The 25,338-nt window shown below is 34.9% G+C and overlaps 2 protein-coding genes across 3 annotated transcripts in view; one reads left to right on the top strand and one right to left on the bottom strand.

The window, feature by feature from the left end:
• LOC127857811 (uncharacterized) overlaps nucleotides 1–21,840 on the bottom strand; it is a 53,966-nt gene extending 32,126 nt beyond the window's left edge. Inside the window, exons 1-3 of one of the 2 annotated variants that reach the window (XM_052394483.1) lie at nucleotides 21,765–21,840; nucleotides 19,569–19,706; nucleotides 18,815–19,226 (exon numbers count right to left, since the gene is read on the bottom strand). In XM_052394483.1, the coding sequence (XP_052250443.1) occupies nucleotides 19,060–19,226; nucleotides 19,569–19,706; nucleotides 21,765–21,819 (360 nt within the window). In that variant the 5' untranslated portion in view covers nucleotides 21,820–21,840 and the 3' untranslated portion in view covers nucleotides 18,815–19,059. Of the gene's footprint in view, nucleotides 1–18,814; nucleotides 19,227–19,568; nucleotides 19,707–21,764 lie in introns of those variants that run through there. The other variant, XM_052394482.1, reaches the window with a different exon arrangement.
• On the top strand, nucleotides 3,128–6,141 carry LOC127857812 (uncharacterized). Its single transcript, XM_052394484.1, has 3 exons — nucleotides 3,128–3,291; nucleotides 5,247–5,387; nucleotides 5,730–6,141. Exons 1-3 carry the CDS (start codon nucleotides 3,237–3,239, stop codon nucleotides 5,894–5,896), a joined length of 363 nt encoding a protein of 120 aa, XP_052250444.1. The 5' UTR covers nucleotides 3,128–3,236; the 3' UTR covers nucleotides 5,897–6,141.
• Nucleotides 21,841–25,338: the final 3,498 nt, after the last annotated feature.

A 25,338-nucleotide genomic window follows, 5' to 3' on the forward strand; every position in this document is an offset into this window, starting at 1 on the left:
TTTCAGACGACTTTATACATTAACGTTAAAACACGTCATTTATCGCTAAAAACACGTCTTTTCGACGTATTTATTAAGACATCATTATCATGTTGCTAAAAAGACGTTTATTTTACAATTTTCTCAGACGTCTTTATAGTGCTATGTTAAAACGACGTATTGTTTACGTCTTTTAAAAGACGTCATTATTATCGCGGTAAAAAGACGTCTTTTCGACGTATTTTAAAAGACGTCATTACTATCTCTCCAAAAAATACTTCTTTTTGACGTTATTATCATGTTGCTAAAAAGACGTTGAAAAGACGTTTATTTTACAATTAAACTCAGACGTCTTTACAGTGTTACGTTATAACGACGTCTTTTTTACGTCTTTTAAAAGACCTCGTTATTATCACAGTAAAAAGACGTCTTTTCGATGTATTTTAAAAGACGTCATTACTATCTCGCCAAAAAGACGTCTTGTCGACGTCTTTAAAAAGACGTTATTATCATTTTGTTAAAAAGACATTGAAAAGACGTTTATTTTACAATTAAACTCAGACGTCTATAAAGTGTTACGTTATAACGACGTCTTTTTTACGTCTTTTAAAAGACGTCGTTATTTACTAGGTAAAAAGACGTCTTTTCGACGTATTTTAAAAGACGTCATTTCTATCTCGCCAAAAAGACGTCTTGTCGACGTCTTAAAAAGACGTTATTATCATGTTGCTAAAAGACGTTGAAAAGACGTTTATTTTACAATTAAACTCAGACGTCTTAACAGTGTTACGTTATGACGACGTCTTTTTTACGTCTTTTAAAAACGTCGTTATTATCTCGGTAAAAAGACGTCTTTTCGACGTATTTTATTAGACGTCATTACTATCTCGCCAAAAACACGTTATTATCATGTTGTTAAAAAGACATTGAAAACACGTTTACTTTACAATTAAACTCAGACGTCTTTACAGAGTTACGTTATAACGACGTCTTTTTTACGTCTTTTAAAAGACGTCATTAATAACTTGGTAAAAAGACGTCTTTAAAAAGACGTTATTATCATATCGCTAAAAAGACGTTGAAAAGACGTCTTTTTTACGTCTTTTAAAAGACGTCGTTATTATCTCGGTAAAAAGACGTCTTTTCGACGTTTTTTAAAAGACGTCATTACTATCTCGCCAAAAAGACGTCTTGTCGACGTCTTAAAAAAGACGTCTTTACAGAGTTACGTTATAACGACGTCTTTTTTACGTCTTTTAAAAGAAGTCATTATTAACTCGGTAAAAAGACGTCTTGTCGACGTCTTTAAAGGGATCTTTTCACGCTTTGGTAAATTGACAAAATTGAAAAAAGTTGTTTCAGATTCGCAAATTTTCGTTTTAGTTATGATATTTGTGAGGAAACAGTAATACTGAACATTTACCATGGTCTAATATAGCCATTATATGCATCTTTTGACGATTTTAAAACCTAAGAATTATAAAGCGTTGCAACGCGAAACGATTGAATAATTTGGAGAGTTCTGTTTTTGTCGTTAAATTTTGTGAAACTACGAAGATTGCTTATATAAGGTATAAAATACGTTCAGTATGTGTATACAGCGGAATAGCTCAGTACGATAAAGCGTTTTTACTTCAGGACTCTGGCAGGACTCCAGGGGTCACTGGTTCGAAACCTGGTCCGGGCAATGTTCTTTTCCTTTTTTTAATTTTATTCTTGATTTTTTACTGGAGCTTTTACGATCCAATGTTTACATTTATCGATATAAAGCATTTAATGAATAAGTTAAAAAATGCCAAAATCTGTGAAAAGGCCCCTTTAAAAAGACATTATTATCATGTTGTTAAAAAGACGTTGAAAAGACGTTTATTTTACAATTAAACTCAGACGTCTTTACAGAGTTACGTTATAACGACGTCTTTTATACGTCTTTTAAAAGACGTCATTATTAACTCGGTAAAAAGACGTCTTTTCGACGTCTTTAAAAAGACGTTATTATCATATCGCTAAAAAGACGTTGAAAAGACGTCTTTTTTACGTCCATTAAAAGACGTCGTTATTATCTCGGTAAAAAGACGTCTTTTCGACGTATTTTAAAAGACGTCATTACTATCTCGCCAAAAAGACGTCTTGTCGACGTCTTTAAAAAGACGTCTTTACTATCTCGCCAAAAAGACGTCTTGTCGACGTCTTTAAAAAGACGTCTTTACAGAGTTACGTTATAACGACGTCTTTTTTACGTCTTTTACAAGACGCCATTATTAACTCGGTAAAAAGACGTCTTTTCGACGTATTTTAAAAGACGTAATTATTTTAGGCGCCAAAAAGACGTCTTTTCGACGTCTTTAAAAAGACGTTTTTATCATATCGCTAAAAAGACGTTGAAAAGACGTTGTTTATTTGGCGGCGACGTCGCGACCGTAAAACATCAAAATAAAGACGTCTAAAAGACGTCTCATGTTTGCTGGGATCAGTGGTATGTCACTGCATTTCAGTATTATAATAACCACAATTGCATCATACCCCTGTGACCAATATCCTACTATTGTGTAATTTAAAAGGGACGTGTTCGCAGATATTCACATTATTTGAAGTATGTAATTTAAAGCCTTAAACTGCTATATGTGAACATCGGAAATATAGATAAAAACGTTTTGAAAGAGGTTTGAAAATAAGTTAATTGTTATCCATTCAATTCAGTAGTCCCTCGTTTTCATCAAAAGCGCAAACACACAAAGCCTTAGTATTTATTACAAACCCATTCAATCTATGAATATATGTATCCCGGAAAAAGCAACTTTTTGGAAAAACCCACTAATCTGCTGGTACAAATAAACATGACCCATTTATAATCCTTTCAAAATCACACTCCGTATCAACCGTTATTATTTAAATTAAGCTATTATTGGTTGATTTAATCGACAAGCGTTGTTTGTACCGGGGTGATTAGTGGGTTTTTCTAAACTCGTACTTTTCCGGGATCAGTCTATACTCACCATATAGGTTAAAAATAATGACTGTACATTAAAAGAGAGCGAAATATCCAGAGATTAAATGTGAATTTGAGTAGGCAAATACAAGCATGTTTGGTTGTGTTTTGCTGAGCTTTGTTAAAATCTGTTGCAGTGCTTCGATACCATGTTGTGCCGTTGTGCCGCAACGAACACGCATGCGCACACAAGGACGATTTGTTGAGTATATCTTTACAAGGGTATGTTGCCAGTGATCATAAGTTGCTGGTCTAGCAAAGTGGAAAGATGGTTGGGAAAATTACATTCGTTTTCGCAGGCGTGATTGCAGTTTTGCTATGCGGTTAGTACATATAAATTATTAATAATAATATAATGATAAAATAATTATATTACAATTATTATTAAAATTATTATTATTATTATTATTATTATTATTATTATTATTATTATTATTATTATTATAATAATAATAATAATTATTATTATTATTGATGTTGTTGGTGTTATCATTATTATTACTATTATTATTTAATGCTTCGACTTCTTCTATTAATAATAAGAAGGAAAAGAACAAGAAGACGAATATTATTAATAAAAAGCGGTTTTAAGATACTGGTAAGTTGATATACTGTTTGGTTAAAAACACTACTCCGCGTTGCGCGCACAGCTTAGATAATACAATCTCAATTCGGAAAACGTAATATTGTCATTGGAAGTTTCTTTTGCATCCGGTATTTCCTTGCTTTATTTTTAAGTTAAATTGGTAAATGCAGCAAACATACTTTTTTAAACACTAATATAGGAAAATATTTTATAAATTATCGGGAAAATCCTCTACACGCGTTTTATAAAATAAACTATGGTGATTGATAATTATCTGTAAACGAAGAAATTTGAATATACTGTTTAGTACAACATTAGTGTTCGAATAGATCAATTTTTGTTCGAAAATTTTCAAGGGCTGGGTCCAAGGACTCAAAGTTAAAGGAACGGAATCGTCAACCACCCCCGATATTGACATATTATTCGCGTCGTATGGAAATAGGTTTTATGCCATATGCATTCTGGTCACCAGCAACCTAGTCCTCTATAAAGTACGCAGGGCGTCGTGTTACAGCAACCTAGTCCTCTATAAAGTACGCAAGGCGTCGTGTTACAGCAACCTAGTCCTCTATAAAGTACGCAAGGCGTCGTGTTACAGCAACCTAGTCCTCTATAAAGTACGCAAGGCGTCGTGTTACAGCAACCTAGTCCTCTATAAAGTACGCAAGGCGTCGTGTTACAGCAACCTAGTCCTCTATAAAGTACGCAAGGCGTCGTGTTACAGCAACCTAGTCCTCTATTAAGTATCGCAAGGCGTCGTGTTACAGAAACCTAGTCCTCTATAAAGTTGCTCCTGACTAGAGTGCCCATGTGCACAGGCTGGTCTGGAGACGTATTAGATAAGATACAATTTCGCAAGACGCGGTTCAAATGAACACAGGCTTTGTCATTACATTTCTTTCCATAGATAAAAGACCACGTGCTGTTAAGTTCTATCTAGCTGATGCAGCTGAGGTTTCACGTAGTCCTGTATAAAGTAACGCAAGGCGTTGTGTTACAGCAACCTAGTCCTCTATAAAGTACGCGAGGCGTCGTGTTACAGCAACATAGTTCTCTATAAAGTACGCAAGGCGTCGTGTTCCAGCAACCTAGTCCTCTATAAAGTAACGCAAGGCGTCGTGTTACAGCAACCTAGTCCTCTATAAAGTAACGCAAGGCGTCGTGTTACAGCAACCTAGTCCTCTATAAAGTGCGCAAGGCGTCGTGTGACAGCAACCTAGTCCTCTATTAAGTATCGCAAGGCGTCGTGTTACAGAAACCTAGTCCTCTATAAAGTTGCTCCTGACTAGAGTGCCCATGTGCACAGGCTGGTCTGGAGACGTATTAGATAAGATACAATTTCGCAAGACGCGGTTCAAATGAACACAGGCTTTGTCATTACATTTCTTTCCATAGATAAAAGACCACGTGCTGTTAAGTTCTATCTAGCTGATGCAGCTGAGGTTTCACGTTGTTTATATTTAAGCCTCGCTCTCTCAAAAAGTGCATAATGCATGTGTGTTAAGAGTCGTCACATATTAGCCTGTTCAGTTCGCACAGGCTAATGAGGGACGACACTTTCCGCCTAAACTGCATTTTGGTTAAGAAGAAGTTTCCTTTGAGCGAAAAATACCATAACATTGAGAAGTATCGTCTTTAATTGTGCGGATCTATTCAGTTATATATGGTTACATATATGTTTTGTATTTACAGCGGCCGGTACGGATGCCCTGAAATGCTACGTATGCTCGAGCTTAACCGACGCGAACTGCGCAGACACCTTCAAGGCTGACGGCATTAACACACAGTCTGATAGCAGCTGCACAGCTTGTCAGAAAATCAAAGCTGGTGATGGTAAGTGGCAGTAGTATCCGATTTTGTTGTTAGATTTATCAATCACCCAAACTCGCGACTACTTCATTGTTTTGAGTGTCAAACGCTTTAAATGTGCATCGATTTCAGCTGATAAATTCTATTTTCGAAACTTTTGTTTCCGTTAATGTCTTTGAAATGTTTTCTTTTCATTTCTGAAAAAAGCGAAAGTTACGCTTTGAATCGTATGTTAGTAATGTTTTTTGTGGTTGTTTTTTCTTGGTTTATCACCTCTGCCATTTAGTGTGGACCACACGATAATTAAAAAAATCAACTATATAGAATACGGAGTTTCCAACTGCTTCATCTTTTATTACGCTTCAGCCGTTTCAAGAGCATGCGGAGTCGGCTCAGACGGCTGCACAGAGATCGAGGTTCTTGGCGTTAAGACTGCAACGTGCACATGCTCATCGGACCTCTGCAACGCTGCCTACCACGTGACCGTTTCCCTGGCGATGATCTTGTTCGGAATTCTTGCTACGCTGCTTTAGAGCATCTTATAAAACTGATCGTTCATATAATTAAATTAACAGTAATTTGTGGAACTCAACAATAACCAAAATTTGAAAACTAACAATTTTATTTTTTAAATCTTAACATTTCTTATAAGCTGTGACAAGATATTATTGTATGATCTAATCTCGTCAAACATATGTGTTTTAAACGTTTGTGTTTTATCCTGAAATAATACATTTATATATCTGATTTACAAAACAAATAAAACACGTATAGCCTGTATTATGTGCATGTCGTATTGTTGTTAGATTGACTTAAGTTTAGTTTAGCTAAAACCTATTTATTTTAAGTCGATTGAATTGAAAGCCCATGCGAATTTAAATGCTCTCGAGTCTATTTTCTGGGTAAAACCAGCACTTGGTATTGTGGGTAGATCTTAAGAACGATCCCACAGCGGGGATCGTACCTGTGACCAACCGGTCGCTTGGCAGTCACCATATCCATTACGCCACTGCGACTTTATTGACTTTGCTATTAAACTTGAAGAAAACCGTGCACAATAACGTCTTTTAAGATCCGGGGAACGAAATTATTATTTACAACCTAAGGCAAAAAAAAGAAGATTGTTCGCCAAAAAGTAGGCTCAGACGAGTCGCCAATTTGCGAATATTCCCAATAACGGAACAAAATAATTGTTATGATTGATGTTTGCCTTGTACGAATTTACAAGAATGGTTTTGTAAGTGTTTCATACTTTTATTCGAGCTTTAAAAAGAATTCACTGGTCATACAATAATCCGTTATCAATTCTCTCTATTAACGCTTAGATTAGATTTCCAAGCATACACTTATAAAACGCAATTCGCAAGGTAGGCCTATACTCTAGAAAAAAGGCATTGACAAACAGTGTAATCCCAGATGAGACGCCACATTGTGCGGCGTCTCATCAGGGTCTGCGCTGTTTGCTTAAAGGAAATTCTGTAAGAAATATTCTAAATATAGAAACAAATATACTAGCAATCCCTAATTTTGGAAATAATTTGATTCAATTTAGAAGGATGGGAGAATCTTCTAGGCATAAATGGGTTTTAATTTTATTACACGTTATCAAAATCAAGACTGATCAAATAAAATATATGAGCCGTGCTCTGGGAAAAGAGGGCTTAATGCATATGCGTAAAGTGTCAAGTATACGTCTAATTTAAAGTTACAGTTATGGATCGAAGGCTAAACCATATGACTGAAGCTATTCCGATGTGGTAAAAAAACTGTGCGTCAATTTCGTTTCGATAAAACACTGTGAAAGAAATTTCTTGTGGTATGTTTAATTATTTTAAACTAATTATAAACAATTAAAACATACAAAATTAACTTCTTTATATCGTTGTTGTTGCACTTATTATATAGCATGCACTAATTATATAACAAAACACGAATGTATTTCCCTGTTAATTTTTCGTTTCAATCTGTATATAAAGGATTGTTTGGTCCCGTTTTCCGTTTTGGTTTGAAATTACGACAAACGAAAAAGGAAAAACGAGTTGCGTTGTGCAAATATCTATAAATACACGTAAACAGGTTATTTTATAGATCTATACTCTGTGCTGCTGTCTAGGGGAGATAACTTATTAATGGCTTATTTGTGCGTACTTTTTGCCCTAACATTAGAATAAATCACTATTTTTTTTCAGCACGGCTTCTTACGTGCTTTTTGGGGAAGGAATAAACAGGCCATAAGGGAAGAACACGTAGATATTTTCAGGTGTTTTTCCTAGTATTGTTTTTTTCCAAATTGAAAGATCATAATCTTGACATCTAAATATTCCCATCGTACCGGTTGTTCACGTCGATTCAGCCGAATAGATAGGGCTATAATTAGCCTCTTATGGACGTCTTGGTCTTAGCCCATGAACTGCTAATTCAGTACTTATTTTATACAAAAAAAAACACAAAAACAAATTGTTTTAGTCCTATAATCACGGGGATTCCCCTGAGTCCCGTATTCTAATTATTATTGCCCATTACACCCGAATGTTGTTTTAAGAAGGACAATAATCGGCGGTTGCTAAAATGTTCCCTATTTTTTACTTTTAGAATCAACTTACATAACATATTATTAAAGTTCTATTAGTGATGCCAATATTGAAAGAAAGAACAGGACAAAAGGGGAATAAATACAAAATTGTTTGCAACTGATGAAATGGTTAAGTGCAAGGTGTTTAATAAGGTTTTTCCAATTCGTTCGATAAGTACAAATACGTGTTATATTTTACAACCGAACGGTGATCTGTGTAGTGAATTTAGCTCTTAAAGAGTTATAATCAGACACCTTATATGAAACCGTTTTGCGCTTGAAATAATTTAATTTAATATAATTAATAATATTAATAGATGTGCCTATTTAATAACTAGTCAAAAACATATTTAATGTTTCGAAAAGAGCACTCAAGATTAAGTTAATGATCACAAAATATTTGCCTTCTAATGATATGATAACGCCGATAAAAAAATGACATTAAACTTTACGTTTCATGAAGAAGGCGAATAGCATGCGTCACGCCTATAGAGAGTACTTGCAAGCGTTGAAAAGTTCCGTTTTAGACCATGGTTGTGTCCTAAAATAAAACTCGAATACCATTATAGAAAAGCTTGTATATCTGTAACTATACGTGAATGATTAGCTGAGTCAAGGATATAATGAGTTTCAGAGCTTTTTTATAAATTAGTTCTGCAATGTGGTGGTGGCCGTGAGCAGGAAAGAAGAACGCTCCTTCAAGCAAGCGTTTGCTTGTGTGATCTGTTCAGTACATGCAATCGTCGAAAAATGTAGTATTTTATTTCTTTTTAAAGCGGGACTATACGATTTTGTTAAATATTCATGAATTCATATAAAATGTGTAAAAACTTATTAAAAATATATTTCAATATGAATTTTAAAAAAGTTAAGAGGAACATGTGTCGAAAAATGCGAAAAAAGCCAGATATTTAATTCTGAAATTGAAAACGGCTGTACAGTCGAATTCGCCAGCATGTATATCATGCATGTACGATGTGAATCTAAATTTAGTTTAACGGTTCTTTTTAAATTCCTGCAGCGATATCGATTCATACGACACACGAACACTTACTAAAAAGACGAATGCATCAATTATTGTAAGAACATATGTTCGAAATATCTTCGTCACAATCGGCTCGGGGCGCTAATTTGTATTTGCTGCATTTTATGAATTTCGTCCTTAATGTATCATTTTTCTTGCATATTGTGTGTTATTTTAACATATTTGTAACAATATATTACAATTTAACACATATAAAATCTCGCTTTAACATATCCAGTTCATTTAAACAGTCATTCGAAAAGTGGTAAAAAAAAACGTACCAAAAAACAACGTTATACATAAAATTAATTATTTGTAACAATGTCATAATTGTAACTTATATGGTATTTAAGTTAATGGACTTAAATTAGCCTTGATTTTTTTCTATTATTACATTTCTATTATGTTATGGTCTTGTAAAGAGTTTCAAATAATTGTATAATTGTTATTGCAGATTTTCTTTATCCTATAAAGGAAACACCGAAAAAGCATCATTTTGAAACACTTTTAAAAGAACACAGTTTGTAAACCCATTGCTTTAAGCATTAAAACCAATGCTATGGGGTCGTATTGAAGAAGCAACTTTAGTTAAATGTTATTCTTATCCTTTAATTGGGAAATTTTCTTAAGTGTTTCATTTCCTATTGCAATAGTTTGGCATCAAGAATTACATCAAAATAGCATCAATATGTCAATGTCATTTTAGGAATAACAAAAGAAACATGTGATTTCTTATCCATTAAAGAAATTTTGAACTTAAGTGAAATTATTTAAGAAATTACTTTAGATGTTTCTGGAAATCACCCCTGAACTTTTTTTAACACTATTTAGTGTGAAATTCAGAACTAGTGTCGCACCAAATATTTGCAACTTGTTGCAAATCACTGGTTGGATGCATAACCTGCGTGGTATGCGAGTCCACCAGGACGGCACATTACGTGCCATGACAGGGCTTCACGAGGCAATCTATGCACACAGGGGAATTGTTCACCATACTAATGGAAATTATATGTTTAGCAATAATGTGTTGTTTTTTTCATTTGTTAAACAGATATTACTACAATGTAGTAAATAATTCAATTGTCATTACTTTGAGAGAAAAGCTATGCTTACAAAGATATTTTATTGTGTCATGATTATTGAAAGGCATGTTATAAATGTACTCAAATCCAATGATTTTAAACAAAAGCAGACATGTAAATTTGTATGGTAATTTAATGTACAAGATCTATTTATTTTTCCATTAGAGCATCCAACAATAGTTGTCCTAAGGCTCGACTATTCTTATTCTATAATTGGCTACTTGTATGTATTTAAAAATATTAAGATCTAAAGGAGAAAACTGCGCAAAAGATCAATCTCACGACTTACCTTCCCAAAACAGCGGAGAAATGTGAGTAGGTATTGTCAGATAACTTAAGAAGGTATTGTCAGTTAATGTGAGGATGAATAGTCAGATTTTGCGGAAAATGTATTGTCAGATAATTTGACAACGAATCGTCAGATAATGTGATAATGTATTGTCAGATAATGTGATAATGTTTTGTCAGATAATGTGAGAATGTATTGTCAGATAATGTAAACATGCCTTGTAAGATAATGTGAGGATGCCTTGTCAGATAATATAATTTGTATTGTCAGATAATGTGTGAATGTATTGTCAGCTGTTGTTAGAATATATTTTCAGATTATATGAGAATGTATCATCAGATAATGTGATAATGTGTTGTCAGATAATGTGAGAATGAATCATCAGTGAGAATGCTTTTCAGATAATGTGAGAATATATTGTCAGATAATGTGATAATAAAATTGTCAGATAATGTGATAATAACTTGTCAAACGTGATAATATACTGGCAGATAATGTGTGAATGTATTGTCAGAAAATGGGATAATGTATCATCAGATAATGTGATAATGCTTTTTTCAGATAATGTGAGAATATATTGTCAGATAATGTGAAAATATGTCGTCAGATAATGTGTGAATGTATGGTCAGATAATGTGAGAATGTATTGTCTGATAATAGGAGATTGTATGGTCAGATAATGTGAAAACGTATGGTCAGATAATGTGAGAATGTACGGTCAGATAATGTGAAAATGTATGGTTAGATACTGTAAGAATAAATTGTCAGATAATGTGAGATTGTATAGTCAGATAATGTGAAAATGAATGGTCAGATACTGTAAGAATATATTGTCAGATAATGTGAGAATGTATTGTCTGAAAATGTGAGAATGTATAGTCAGATAGATTGAGAATATTTGGTCAGATAATTGGGATTGTATGGTCAGATAATGTGAAAATGTATTGTCAGATTATGTGAAAAATTATTGTCAGATAATGTGAATATATATTGTCAGATAGTGTGAGAATGAATTGTAAGTTAATGTGAAAATGTATTCTATAATGTGAACATGTATTGTCAGATTCTGTAAAAATGTATTATCATGTAATGCGAAAATGTATTGACAGATAATGTGAAAATGAATTGTCATATAATTTGGAAATGTATTGACATAAAATGTAAGAACGTATTCAATTATGTATTGACAGATGACGTGAAAATGTCATCAGATAATGTGAGAATGCGTTTTCAGATAATGTGAGAATGTATTGTCAGATAATGGGAACATGTATATATTCAGATAATGTGATAATATATCATCAGATAATGTGATAATTCTTTTTCATATAATGTGAGAATTTGTCAGATCATGTAAGATTGTGTGGTCAGATATTGTGAGAATTTATGGTCAGATAATGTGAGAATGTATTGTGAGATAATATAAGAATTTTTTTCAGATATTGTGAGAATTTATCGTCAGATATTGTGAGAATGTATGGTCAGATAGATTAAAAATATATGGTCAGATAATTGAGAATGTGTGGTCAGATAATGTGAAAAAGTATTGTAAGATAATGTGAACATGCATTGACAAATAATGTGAAAACCTATTGACATATAATCTGAGCATTCAGGCGATCTGAACTTTTTGTTGCAGACACCTGGTGTTCCTGGAGCAAGAGGCAGTGACTGCAGGGGTTATCCTCCCATCAACACTCAACAGAGACATCAACTGACGAGGGGACAGGGCACAAAACAGGGGCGTTAACTCTCCTCCTGTCAGCTTATATTCCCCCTTTTAAATGGATCTTTTCACGGTTTGGTAAATTGACGAAATTGAAAAAAGTTGTTTCAGATTCGCAAATTTTCGGTTTAGTTATGATATTTGTGAGGAAACAGTATTACTGAACATTTGCCATGGTCTAATACAGCCATTATATGCATCTTTTGATGATAAAATACGCATTTTATGTATGCTTGACAGGATAGCTCAGTTGGCTAATGCGTTTTTACTTCAGGATTCCGGGGGTCACTGGTTCGAGCCCTGCTGCGGGCTACTATTGTTTTCCTTTTTTAAATTTTATTTTTGATTTTTTACAGGAGCTTTTAAAATTTAATGTTTACATTTATCAATATAAAGCATTTAATGACAAATTTCAAAACATGCCAAAATCTGTGAAAAGGCCCCTTTAATGTAAACATAATTTTTATAACTGAGCTATCCTGCCAAGCATACATAATACGTATTTTATACGTTATATAAGCAATCTTCGAAGTTTCACAAATTTAAACGACAATTACAGAACTCTCCAAATTATTCAATCGTTTTGCGTTGCAACGCTTTATAATTTTTAAGTTTTTAAATCGTCAAAAGATGCATATAATGGCTGTATTAGACCATGGCAAATGTTCAGTAATACTGTTTCCTCACAAATATCATAACTAAACCGAAAATTTGCGAATCTGAAACAACTTTTTTCAATTTCGTCAATTTACCAAACCGTGAAAAGATCCCTTTAAAAGGGGGAATATAAGCTGACAGGAGGAGAGTTAACGCCCCTTTTTTGTGCCCTGTCCCCTCGTCAGTTGATGTCTCTGTTGAGTGTGGATGGGAGGATTACCCCTGCAGTCACTGCCTCTTGCTCCAGGAACACCAGGTGTCTGCAACAAAAAGTTCAGATCGCCTGAATGCTCAGATTATATGTCAATAGGTTTTCACATTATTTGTCAATGCATGTTCACATTATCTTACAATACTTTTTCACATTATCTGACCACACATTCTCAATTATCTGACCATATATTTTTAATCTATCTGACCATACATTCTCACAATATCTGACGATAAATTCTCACAATATCTGAAAAAAAATTCTTATATTATCTCACAATACATTCTCACATTATCTGACTATAAATTCTCACAATATCTGACCACACAATCTTACATGATCTGACAAATTCTCACATTATATGAAAAAGAATTATCACATTATCTGATGATATATTATCACATTATCTGAATATATACATGTTCCCATTATCTGACAATACATTCTCACATTATCTGAAAACGCATTCTCACATTATCTGATGACATTTTCACGTCATCTTTCAATACATTTTCATATTATCTGACTAATTGAATACGTTTTTACATTTTATGTCAATACATTTCCAAATTATATGACAATTCATTTTCACATTATCTGTCAATACATTTTCGCATTACATGATAATACATTTTTACAGAATCTGACAATACATGTTCACATTATAGGAAATACATTTTCACATTAACTTACAATACATTCTCACACTATCTGACAATATATATTCACATTATCTGACAATAAATTTTCACATAATCTGACAAAACATTTTCACATTATCTGACCATACAATCCCAATTATCTGACCAAATATTCTCAATCTATCTGACTATACATTCTCACATTGTCAGACAATACATTCTCACATTATCTGACAATATATTCTTACAGTATCTGACCAATCATTTTCACATTATCTGACCATACAATCTCATCTTATCTGACAATTTATTCTAACAGTATCAAACCATACATTCTCACATTATCTGACCATACATTCTCACATTATCTGGCCATACGTTTTCACATTATCATACCATACAATCTCCTATTATCAGACAATACATTCTCACATTATCTGACCATACATTCACACATTATCTGACGACATATTTTCACATTATCTGACAATATATTCTCACATTATCTGAAAAAAGCATTATCACATTATCTGATGATACATTATCCCATTTTCTGACAATACATTCACACATTATCTGCCAGTATATTATCACGTTTGACAAGTTATTATCACATTATCTGACAATTTATTATCACATTATCTGACAATATATTCTCACATTATCTGAAAAGCATTCTCACTGATGATTCATTTTCACATTATCTGACAACACATTATCACATTATCTGCTGATACATTCTCATATAATCTGAAAATATATTCTAACAATAGCTGACAATACATTCACACATTATCTGACAATACAATTTATATTATCTGACAAGGCAACCTCACATTATCTTACAAGGCATGCTCACATTATCTGACAAAACATTCTCACATTATCTGACAAAACATTATCACATTATCTGACAATACATTATCACATTATCTGACGATTCGTTGTCAAATTATCTGACAATACATTTTCCGCAAAATCTGACTATTCATCCTCACATTAAATGACAATACCTTCTTAAGTTATCTGACAATACCTACTCACATTTCTCCGCTGTTTTGGGAAGGTAAGTCGTGAGATTGATCTTTTGCGCAGTTTTCTCCCTTAGATCTTAATATTTTTAAATACATACAAGTAGCCAATTATAAAAGAAGAATAGTCGAGTCTTAGGACAACTATTGTTGGATGCTCTAATGGAAAAATTAATAGATCTTGTACATTAAATTACCATACAAATATACATGTCTGCCTTTGTTTAAAATCATTGGATTTGAGTACATTTATAACATGCCTTTCGATAATCATGACACAATAAAATATCTTTGTAAGCATAGCTTTTCTCTCAAAGTAATGACAATTGAATTATTTACTACATTGTAGTAATATCTGTTTAACAAATGAAAAAAACCCACATTATTGCTAAACATATAATTTCCATTAGTATGGTGAACAATTCCCCTGTGTGCATAGATTGCCTCGTGAAGCCTTGTCATGGTACGTAATGTGCCGTCCTGGTGGACTCGCATACCACGCAGGTTATGCATCCAACCAGTGATTTGCAACAAGTTGCAAATATTAGGTGCGACACTAGTTCTGAATTTCACACAAAATAGTGTTAAAAAAGTTCAGGGGTGATTTCCAGAAACATCTAAAGTAATTTCTTAAATAATTTCACTTAAGTTCAAAATTTCTTTAATGGATAAGGAATCACATGTTTCTTTTGTTATTCCTAAAATAACATTGGCATATTGATGCTATTTTGATGTAATTCTTGATGCCAAACTATTGCAATAGGAAATGAAACACTTAAGAAAATTTCCCAATTAAAGGATAAGAATAACATTTAACTTAAGATGCTTTTTAAATACGACCCCATAGCATTGGTTTTAATGCTTAAAACAATGGGTTTACGAACTGTGTTCTTTTAAAAGTGTTTCAAAATGATGCTTTTTCGGTGTTTCCTATATAGGATAAAGAAAATCTGCAATAACAATTATACAATTATTTGAAACTCTTTACAAGACCATTACATAATAGAAATGTAATAATAGAAAAAATCAAGGCTAATTTAAGTCCATTAACTAAAATACCATATAAGTTACAATTATGACATTGTTACAAATAATTAATTTTATGTATAACGTTGTTTTTTGGTACGTTTTTTTTACCACTTTTCGAATGACTGTTTAAATGAACTGGATATGTTAAAGCGAGATTTTATATGTGTTAAATTGTAATATATTGTTACAAATATGTTAAAATAACACACAATATGCAAGAAAAATGATACATTAAGGACGAAATTCAGAAAATGCAGCAAATACAAATTAGCGCCCCGAGCCGATTGTGATGAAGATATTTCGTACATATTTTCTTACAATAATTGATGCATTCGTCTTTTTAGTAAGTGTTCGTGTGTCGTATAAATCGATATCGCTGCAGGAATTTAAAATGAACCGTTAAACTAAATTTAGATTCACATCGTACATGCATGATATACATGCTGGCGAATTCGACTGTACAGCCGTTTTCGATTTCAGAATTAAATATCTGGCTTTTTTCGCATTTTTCGACACATGTTCCTCTTAACTTTTTTTAAATTCATATTGAAATATATTTTTAATAAGTTTTTACACATTTTATATGAATTCATGAATATTTAACAAAATCGTATAGTCCCGCTTTAAAAAGAAATAAAATACTACAATTTTCGACGATTGCATGTACTGAACAGATCACACAAGCACACGCTTGCTTGAAGGCGCGTTCGTCTTCCCTGCTCACGGCCACCACCACATTGCAGAACTAATTTATAAAAAAGCTCTGAAACTCATATCCTTGACTCAGCTAATCATTCACGTATAGTTACAGATATACAAGCTTTTCTATAATGGTATTCGAGTTTTATTTTAGGACACAACCATGGTCTAAAACGGAACTTTTCAACGCTTGCAAGTACTCTCTATAGGCGTGACGCATGCTATTCGCCTTCTTCATGAAACGTAAAGTTTAATGTCAATTTTTTTATCGGCGTTATAATATCATTGGAAGGCAAATATTTTGTGATCATTAACTTAAGCTTGAGTGCTCTTTTCGAAACATTAAATATGTTTTTGACAAGTTATTAAATAGGCACATCTATTAATATTATTAATAATATTAAATTAAATTATTTCAAGCGCAAAACAGTTTCATATAAGGTGTCTGATTATAAGTCTTAAAGAGCTAAATTCACTACACAGATCACCGTTCGGTTGTAAAATATAACACGTATTTGTACTTATCGAACGAATTGGAAATAACATATTAAACACCTTGCACTTAACCATTTCATAAGTTGCAAACAATTTTGTATTTATTCCCCTTTTGTCCTGTTCTTTCTTTCAATACTGGCATCACTAATAGAACTTTAATAATATGTTATGTAAGTTGATTCTAAAAGTAAAAAATAGGGAACATTTTAGCAACCGCCGATTATTGTCCTTCTTAAAACAACATTCGGGTGTAAGGGGCAATAATAATTAGAATACGGGACTCAGGGGAATCCCCGTGATTATAGGACTAAAACGATTTGTTTTTGTGGGTTTTTTTTGTAAAAAATAAGTACTGAATTAGCAGGGCTAAGACCAAGAAGGGCCATAAGAGGCTAATTATAGCCCTATCTATTCGGCTGAATCGACGTGAAATACCGGTACGATGGGAATATTTAGATGTCAAGATTATGATCTTTCAATTTGGAAAAAAACATTACTAGGAAAAACACCTGAAAATATCTACGTGTTCCTCCCTTATGGCCTGTTTATTCCTCCCCCAAAAAGCACGTAAGAAGCCGTGCTGATAAAAATTAGTGATTTATTCTAATGTAAGGGCAAAAAATACGCACAAATAAGCCATTAATAAGTTATCTCCCCTAGACAGCAGCACAGGGTATAGATCTATAAAATAACCTGCTTACGTATATTTATAGATATTTGCACAACGCAACTCGTTTTTCCTTTTTCGTTTAACGTAATTTCAAACCAAAACGGAAAACGGGACCAAACAATCCTTGATATAAAGATTGAAACGAAAAATTAACAGGGAAATACATTCGTGTTTTGTTATATAATTAGTGCATGCTATATAATTAGTGCAACAACAACGATATAAAGAAGTTTATTTTGTATGTTTTAATTGTTAATAATTAGTTTACAATAATTAAACATATCACAAGAAATTTCTTTCACAGTGTTTTATCGAAACGAAATTGACGCCCAGTTTTTTTACCACATCGGAATAGCTTCAGTCATATGGTTTAGCCCTCGATCCATAACTGTAACTTTACATTAGACGTATACTTGACACTTTACGCATATCATTAAGCCCTCTTTTCCCAGAGCACGGCTCATATATTTTATTTGATCAGTCTTGATTTTGATTACGTGTAATTAAATTAAAACCCATTTATGCCTAGAAGATTCTCCCATCCGTCTAAATTGAATCAAATTATTTCCAAAATTAGGGATTGCTAGTATATTTGTTTCTATATTTAGAATATTTCTTACAGAATTTCCTTTAAGCAAACAGCGCAGACCCTGATGAGACGCCGCACAATGTGGCGTCTCATCTGGGATTACACTGTTTGTCAATGCCTTTTTTTCTAGAGTATAGGCCTACCTTGCGAATTACGGTTTATAAGTGTATGCTTGGAAATCTAATCTAAGCGTTAATAGAGAGAATTGATAACGGAATTTTGTATGACCAGTGAATTTTTTTTTAAAGCTCGAATAAAAGTATGACACACTTACAAAACCATTCTTGTAAAATCGTACAAGGCAACGGAAACATCAATCATAACAATTATTTTGTTCCGTTATTGGGAATATTCGCAAATTGGCGACTCGTCTGAGCCTACTTTTTGGCGAACAATCTTCTTTTTTTTGCCTTAGGTTGTAAATAATAATTTCGTTCTCCGGATCTTAAAAGACGTTATTGTGCACGGTTTTCTTCAAGTTCAATAGCAAAGTCAATAAAGTCGCAGTGGCGTAATGGATATGGTGACTGCCAAGCGACCGGTTGGTCACAGGTACGATCCCCGCTGTGGGATCGTTCTTAAGATCTACCCACAATACCAAGTGCTGGTTTTACCCAGAAAATAGACTCGAGAGCATTTAAATTCGCATGGGCTTTCAACGCAATCGACTTAAAATAAATAGGTTTTAGCTAAACTAAACTCAAGTCAATCTAACAACAATACGACATGCACATAATACAGGCTATACGTGTTTTATTTGTTTTGTAAATCAGATATATAAATGTATTATTTCAGGATAAAACACACACGTTTAAAACACATACGTTAGAAGAGATTAGATCATACAATAATATCTTGTCAAAGCTTATAAGAAATGTTAAGATTAAAAAAAAAATTTTTAGTTTTCAATTTTTGTTTATTGTTGAGTTCTACAAATTACTGTTAATTTAATTATATGAACGATCAGTTTTATAAGATGCTCTAAAGCAGCGTAGCAAGAATTCCGAAGTAGATCATCGCCAGGGAAACGGTCACGTGGTAGGCAGCGTTGCAGAGGTCCGATGAGCATGTGCACGTTGTATACTTAACGCCAAGAAGCTCGTTCTCTGTGCAGCCGTCTGAGCCGACTCCGCATGCTCTTGTAACGACTGAAGCGTAATAAAAGATAAAGCAGTTGGAAACTCCGTATTCTATATAGTTGATTTTTTTATTTATCATGTGGTCTACACTAAATGGCAGAGGTGATAAACCAAGAAAAAACAACCACAAAACACATTATTAACACACGATTCAAAGCGTAACTTTCGCTTTTTTCAGAAATGAAAAGAAAACATTGCAAATACATTAACGGAAACAAAGGTTTCGAAAATAGAATTTATCAGCTGAAATCGATGCACATTTAAAGCGTTTGGCACTCAAAACAATGAAGTAGTCGCGAGTTTGGGTGATTGATAAATCTAACAACAGAATCGGATACTACTGCCACTTACCATCAACAACTTTTTCTTTCGTACAAGCTGTGCAGCCAAGAGACAGTTTGTCAATGCCGTCAGCCTTGAAGGTGTCTGCGCAGTTCGCGTTGGTTGTGCTCGAGCATACGTAGCAGTTCAGGGCATCCGTACCGGCCACTGTAAATACAAAACATATATGTAACCATATATAACTGAATAGATCCGCACAATCAAAGACGATACTTCTCGATGTTATGGTATTTTTCGCTCAAAGGAAACTTCTTCTTAACCAAAATGCAGTTTAGACGGAGAGTGTCGTCCCTCATTAGCCTGTGCGAACTGAACAGGCTTATATGTGACGACTCTTAACACACATGCATTATGCACTTTTTGAGAGAGCGAGGCTTAAATATAAACAACGTGAAACCTCAGCTGCATCAGCTAGATAGAAACTTAACAGCGCGTGGTCTTTTATCTATGGAAAGAAATGAAATGACAAAGCCTGTATTCATTTGAACCGCGTCTTGCGAAATTGTGTCTTATCTTATATGTCTTCAAACCAGCCTGTGCACATGGGCACTCTAGTCAGGAGCTACTTTATAGAGGACTAGGTTTCTGTAACACGACGCCTTGAGTTACTTTATAGAGGACTACGTTGCTGTAACACGACGCCTTGCGTTACTTTATAGAGGACTAGGTTGCTAGAACACGACGCCTTGCGTACTTTATAGATCACTAGGTTGCTGAAACACGACGCCTTGCGTACTTTATAGAGGACTAGGTTGCTGTCAAACGACGCCTTGCGTACTTTATACAGGACTAGGTTGCTGTAACACGACGCCTTGCGTTACTTTATAGAGGACTAGGTTGCTGTAACACGACGCCTTGCGTTACTTTATAGAGAACTAGGTTGCTGGAACACGACGCCTTGCGTACTTTATAGAGAACTAGGTTGCTGTAACACGACGCCTTGCGTACTTTATAGAGGACTAGGTTGCTGTAACACGACGCCTTGCGTACTTTATAGAGGACAAGGTTGCTATAACACGACGCCTTGCGTACTTTATAGAGGACTAGGTTGCTGTAACATGACGCCTTTCGTTACTTTATAGAGAACTAGGTTGCTGTAACACGACGCCTTGCGTACTTTATAGAGAACTAGGTTGCTGTAACACGACGCCTTGCGTACTTTATAGAGAACTATGTTGCTGTAACACGACGCCTTGCGTACTTTATAGAGGACTAGGTTGCTGTAACACAACGCCTTGCGTTACTTTATACAGGACTATGTTGCTGTAACACGACGCCTTGCGTACTTTATAGAGGACTAGGTTGCTGTAACACGACGCCTTGCGTACTTTATAGAGGACTAGGTTGCTGTAACACGACGCCTTGCGTACTTTATAGAGGACTAGGTTGCTGTAACACGACGCCTTGCGTACTTTATAGAGGACTAGGTTGCTGTAACACGACGCCCTGCGTACTTTAAAGAGGACTAGGTTGCTGTTGACCAGAATGCTCGAAAGCATATGGCATAAAACCTATTTCCGTACGACGCGAATAATATGTCAATATCGGGTGGTTGACGATTCCGTTCCTTTAACTTTGAGTCCTTGGACCCATCCCTTGAAAATTTTCAAACAAAAATTGATCGATTCCAACACTAATGTTGTACTAAACAGTATATTCAAATTTCTTCGTTTACAGATAATTATCAATCACCATAGATTATTTTATAAAACTCGTGTAGAGGATTTTCCCGATAATTTATGAAATATTTTCCTATATTAGTGTTTAAAAAAGTATGTTTGCTGCATTTACCAATTTAACTAAAAAATAAAGCAAGGAAATACCGGATGCAAAAGAAACTTCCAATGACAATATTACGTTTTCCGAATTGAGATGGTATTATCTAAGCTGTGCGCGCAATGCGGAGTAGTGTTTTTAACCAAACAATATATCAACTTACTAGTACCTTAAAACCGCTTTTTATTAATAATATTTGTCTTCTTGTTCTTTTTCTTATTATTATTAATAGAAGAAGTCGAAGCATTAAATAATAATAGTAATAATAATGATAACACCAACGACATCAATAATAATAATAATAATAATAATAATAATTAAAATAATAATAATAATAATTATGATTATTATTATTATTATTATTATTATAATAATTGTAATATAATTATTTTATCATAATATTATTATTAATAATTTATATGTACTAACCGCATAGCAAAACTGCAATCACGCCTGCGAAAACGAATGTAGTTTTCCCAACCATATTTCCACTTTGCTAGACCAGCAACTTATGATCACTGGCAACATACCCTTGCAAAGATATACTCAACAAATCGTCCTTGTGTGCGCATGCGTGTTCGTTGCGACACAACGGCACAACATGGTATCGAAGCACTGCACCAGATTTTAACAAAGCTCAGCAAAACACAACCAAACATGCTTGTATTTGCCTACACAAATCCACATTTAATCTCTGGATATTTCGCTCTCTTTTAATGTACAGTCATTATTTTTAACCTATATGGTGAGTATAGACTGATCCCGGAAAAGTACGAGTTTAGAAAAACCCACTAATCACCCCGGTACAAACAACGCTTGTCGATTAAATCAACCAATAATAGCTTAATTTAAATAATAACGGTTGATACGGAGTGTGATTTTGAAAGGATTATAAATGGGTCATGTTTATTTGTACCAGCAGATTAGTGGGTTTTTCCAAAAAGTTGCTTTTTCCGGGATACATATATTCATAGATTGAATGGGTTTGTAATAAATACTAAGGCTTTGTGTGTTTGCGCTTTTGATGATAACGAGGGACTACTGAATTGAATGGATAACAATTAACTGATTTTCAAACCTCTTTCAAAACGTTTTTATCTATATTTCCGATGTTCACATATAGCAGTTTAAGGCTTTAAATTACATACTTCAAATAATGTGAATATCTGCGAACACGTCCCTTTTAAATTACACAATAGTAGGATGTTGGTCATAGGGGTATGATGCAATTGTGGTTATTATAATACTGAAATGCAGTGACATGCCACTGATGCTGGTCCTGCTGCTGATGTTGGTACCGCTGCTAATGATGATGATATTGATAATCATGACACTGCTGAAATTGATGATAATTAGGAAAAGGGAAAGGAAAAATGTCATGATGATATATAAATACAACTACTTTCTATTTATAGGAGTTGATCATCGAAGTTGCGATAACACCAAAGTGCAGGGCTATACTTAACTATGGCATTCGCTACTGCTGAAAATGATGATAATTAGGAAAAGGGAAAGGAAAGTGTCATGATGATATATAAATACAAATACTTTCTATTTATAGTAGTTGATCATCGAAGTTGCGATAACACCATAGTGCAGTGCTATACTTAACCATGGCATTCGCTATATTCGTGTACACAAATGTACAGAGTATTATGGGACCCGTGTCATGCGAAAATGGGTCTTATTCGACATATGTAGCTCCAGACTAATTAGCGCATTCGTTTGGTCTTGAAAGGAGCTAGACTGTACGCCAATGGGACCACGAGACCTTGCGTGTCTGCGCAGGCTGCTCTGGAGCAACGCTGGCCGCATATGGCTTAGGGCCCATTTTCATAAAACGGCGCTCAATTTGGATTGTTGACCCATTTATGCCTAGTGGACTCTCTCATCCTTCTAAATTGGATCAATTTATTTCTAAAATTAGGGATGTCTAGGGATGTTTATTACTATATTTATAATATTTCTTACAAAAATTCCTTTAAGCAAACAGCACAGACCCAGATGAGACACCGCATCATGCGGCGTCTCATCAGGATCAACGCTGTTTGCCAAGTCTTTTTTTTCTAGACTCTAGGCATAAATGGGTTAAGGGAAGAATAAAATTTGAATGCACGTATTGACTTACATGAAAAGAGAGTGAGTCACGTTTTGACAAGTCACATAACTAAACTATATGCATTATTTATTATAAAATCACTGGCACGAACATTTAAGTTTCCCCAAAAGTGTTTTTTGTTTTGGAAACGCGTACAAATTCTTAAAATTGAGTTATTTAAAATATAGCGTTAGCCCGTTTGCTAATGGCGTTCTACTTGAAAAGGTGTTTTTGATCATAAAATAATATAATGAAGCGTTTTATATGTTAAAGGTCCTTTTCACAGAGTTTGGCATGTTTTGAAAATTAAAAATTAAATTAAAATCATTAAATCATTAAATGTTTTATATTGATAAATGTAAACATTGGATCTTAAAAACTCTAGTTAAAGATCAAGAATAATATTTTAAAAAGGAAAAACAAGTAGCCAGCAGTAGGGCTCGAACCAGTGACCCCCGGAGTCCTGAGGTAAAAACGCATTAGCCCGCTCGGCTATTCTGAAAACATACATATACGACGTATTTTATAGGTTATATAAGCAATCTTCGTGGTTTCACAAAATTAAAGGACAACAACAGAACTCTCCAAAATATTCAATCGTTTCGCGTTTAAACGCTTAATAATTTTCAGGTTTTTAAATCGTCAAAGATGCGTATAATGGCTATATTAGACCATGGTAAATGTTTTTATTAACTTGCCGGCTGGGGATCGAACCCGCTATCCTAGGACTAGAACTATCATAAACTAGCCGGCCGGGGATCAAACCCGTTATCCTATAACTAGGACTACCCTACCCTTGCCGGCCGGGGATCAAACCCGCTATCCTAGGACTAGGACTATCCTACCCTAGCCGGCCGGGGATCAAACCCGCTATACTTTGATTAAGACTATCCTACCCTAGCCGGCCGGGAATCAAACCCGCTATCCTATGACTAGGACTATCTTACCCTAGCCGGCTTGGGATCAAACCAGCTATACCTATGACTAGGACTATCCTACCCTTTCCGGCCGGGGATCAAACCCGCTATCCTATGATTAGGACTATCCTACCCTAGCCGGCCGGGGATCAAACCCGCTATCCTATGACTAAGACTATCCTACACTAGCCGCTTTGGGATCAAACCCGCTATATAAGGACTAGGACTACCCTACCCTTGCCGGCATGGGATCAAACCCGGTATCCTAGGACTAGGACAATCGTACCCTAGACCGCTTTGGATAGAACCCGCTATCCTACACTTGCCGGCCGGGGATCAAACCCGCTATCCTAGGAATAGGACTATCCTACCCTAGCCGGCTTGGGAAAGATCCTGCTATCCTACCGTTGCAGGCCGGGGATCGAACCCGCTATCCTAGGACTAAGACTATCCTACCCTAGCCGGCTTGGGATCAAACCCGCTATCCTATGACTAGGACTATCCTACCCTAGCCGACCGGGGATCAAACCCGCTATCCTAGGACTAGGACTATCCTACCCCAGCCGGCTTGGGATAGAACCCGCTATCATACCCTTGCCGGCCGGGGATCAAACCCGCTATCCTAGGACAAGGACTATCCTACCCTAGCCGGCCGGGGATCAAACCCGCTATCCTATGATTAGGACTATCCTACCCTAGCCGGCCGGCGATCAAACCCGCTATACTATAAATAGGACTATCCTATCCTAGCCGACTTGGGATCAAACACGCTATATTAGACTAGGACTACCCTACCCTTGCCGGCTTGTGATCAAACCCGCTATCCTATGACTAGGACTATCCTACCCTAGCCGGCCGGGGATCAAACCAGCTAACCTAGGACTAGGACTATCCTACCCTAGCCGGCTTGGGATAGAACCCGCTATCCTATGATTAGGACAATCCTACACTAGCCGGCCGGGGATCAAACGCGCTATCCAAGGACTAG

This window comes from Dreissena polymorpha, chromosome 14 (genome assembly GCF_020536995.1).
Source record: "Dreissena polymorpha isolate Duluth1 chromosome 14, UMN_Dpol_1.0, whole genome shotgun sequence".
In the NCBI taxonomy this organism is placed as follows: Eukaryota; Metazoa; Mollusca; class Bivalvia; order Myida; family Dreissenidae; genus Dreissena; species Dreissena polymorpha.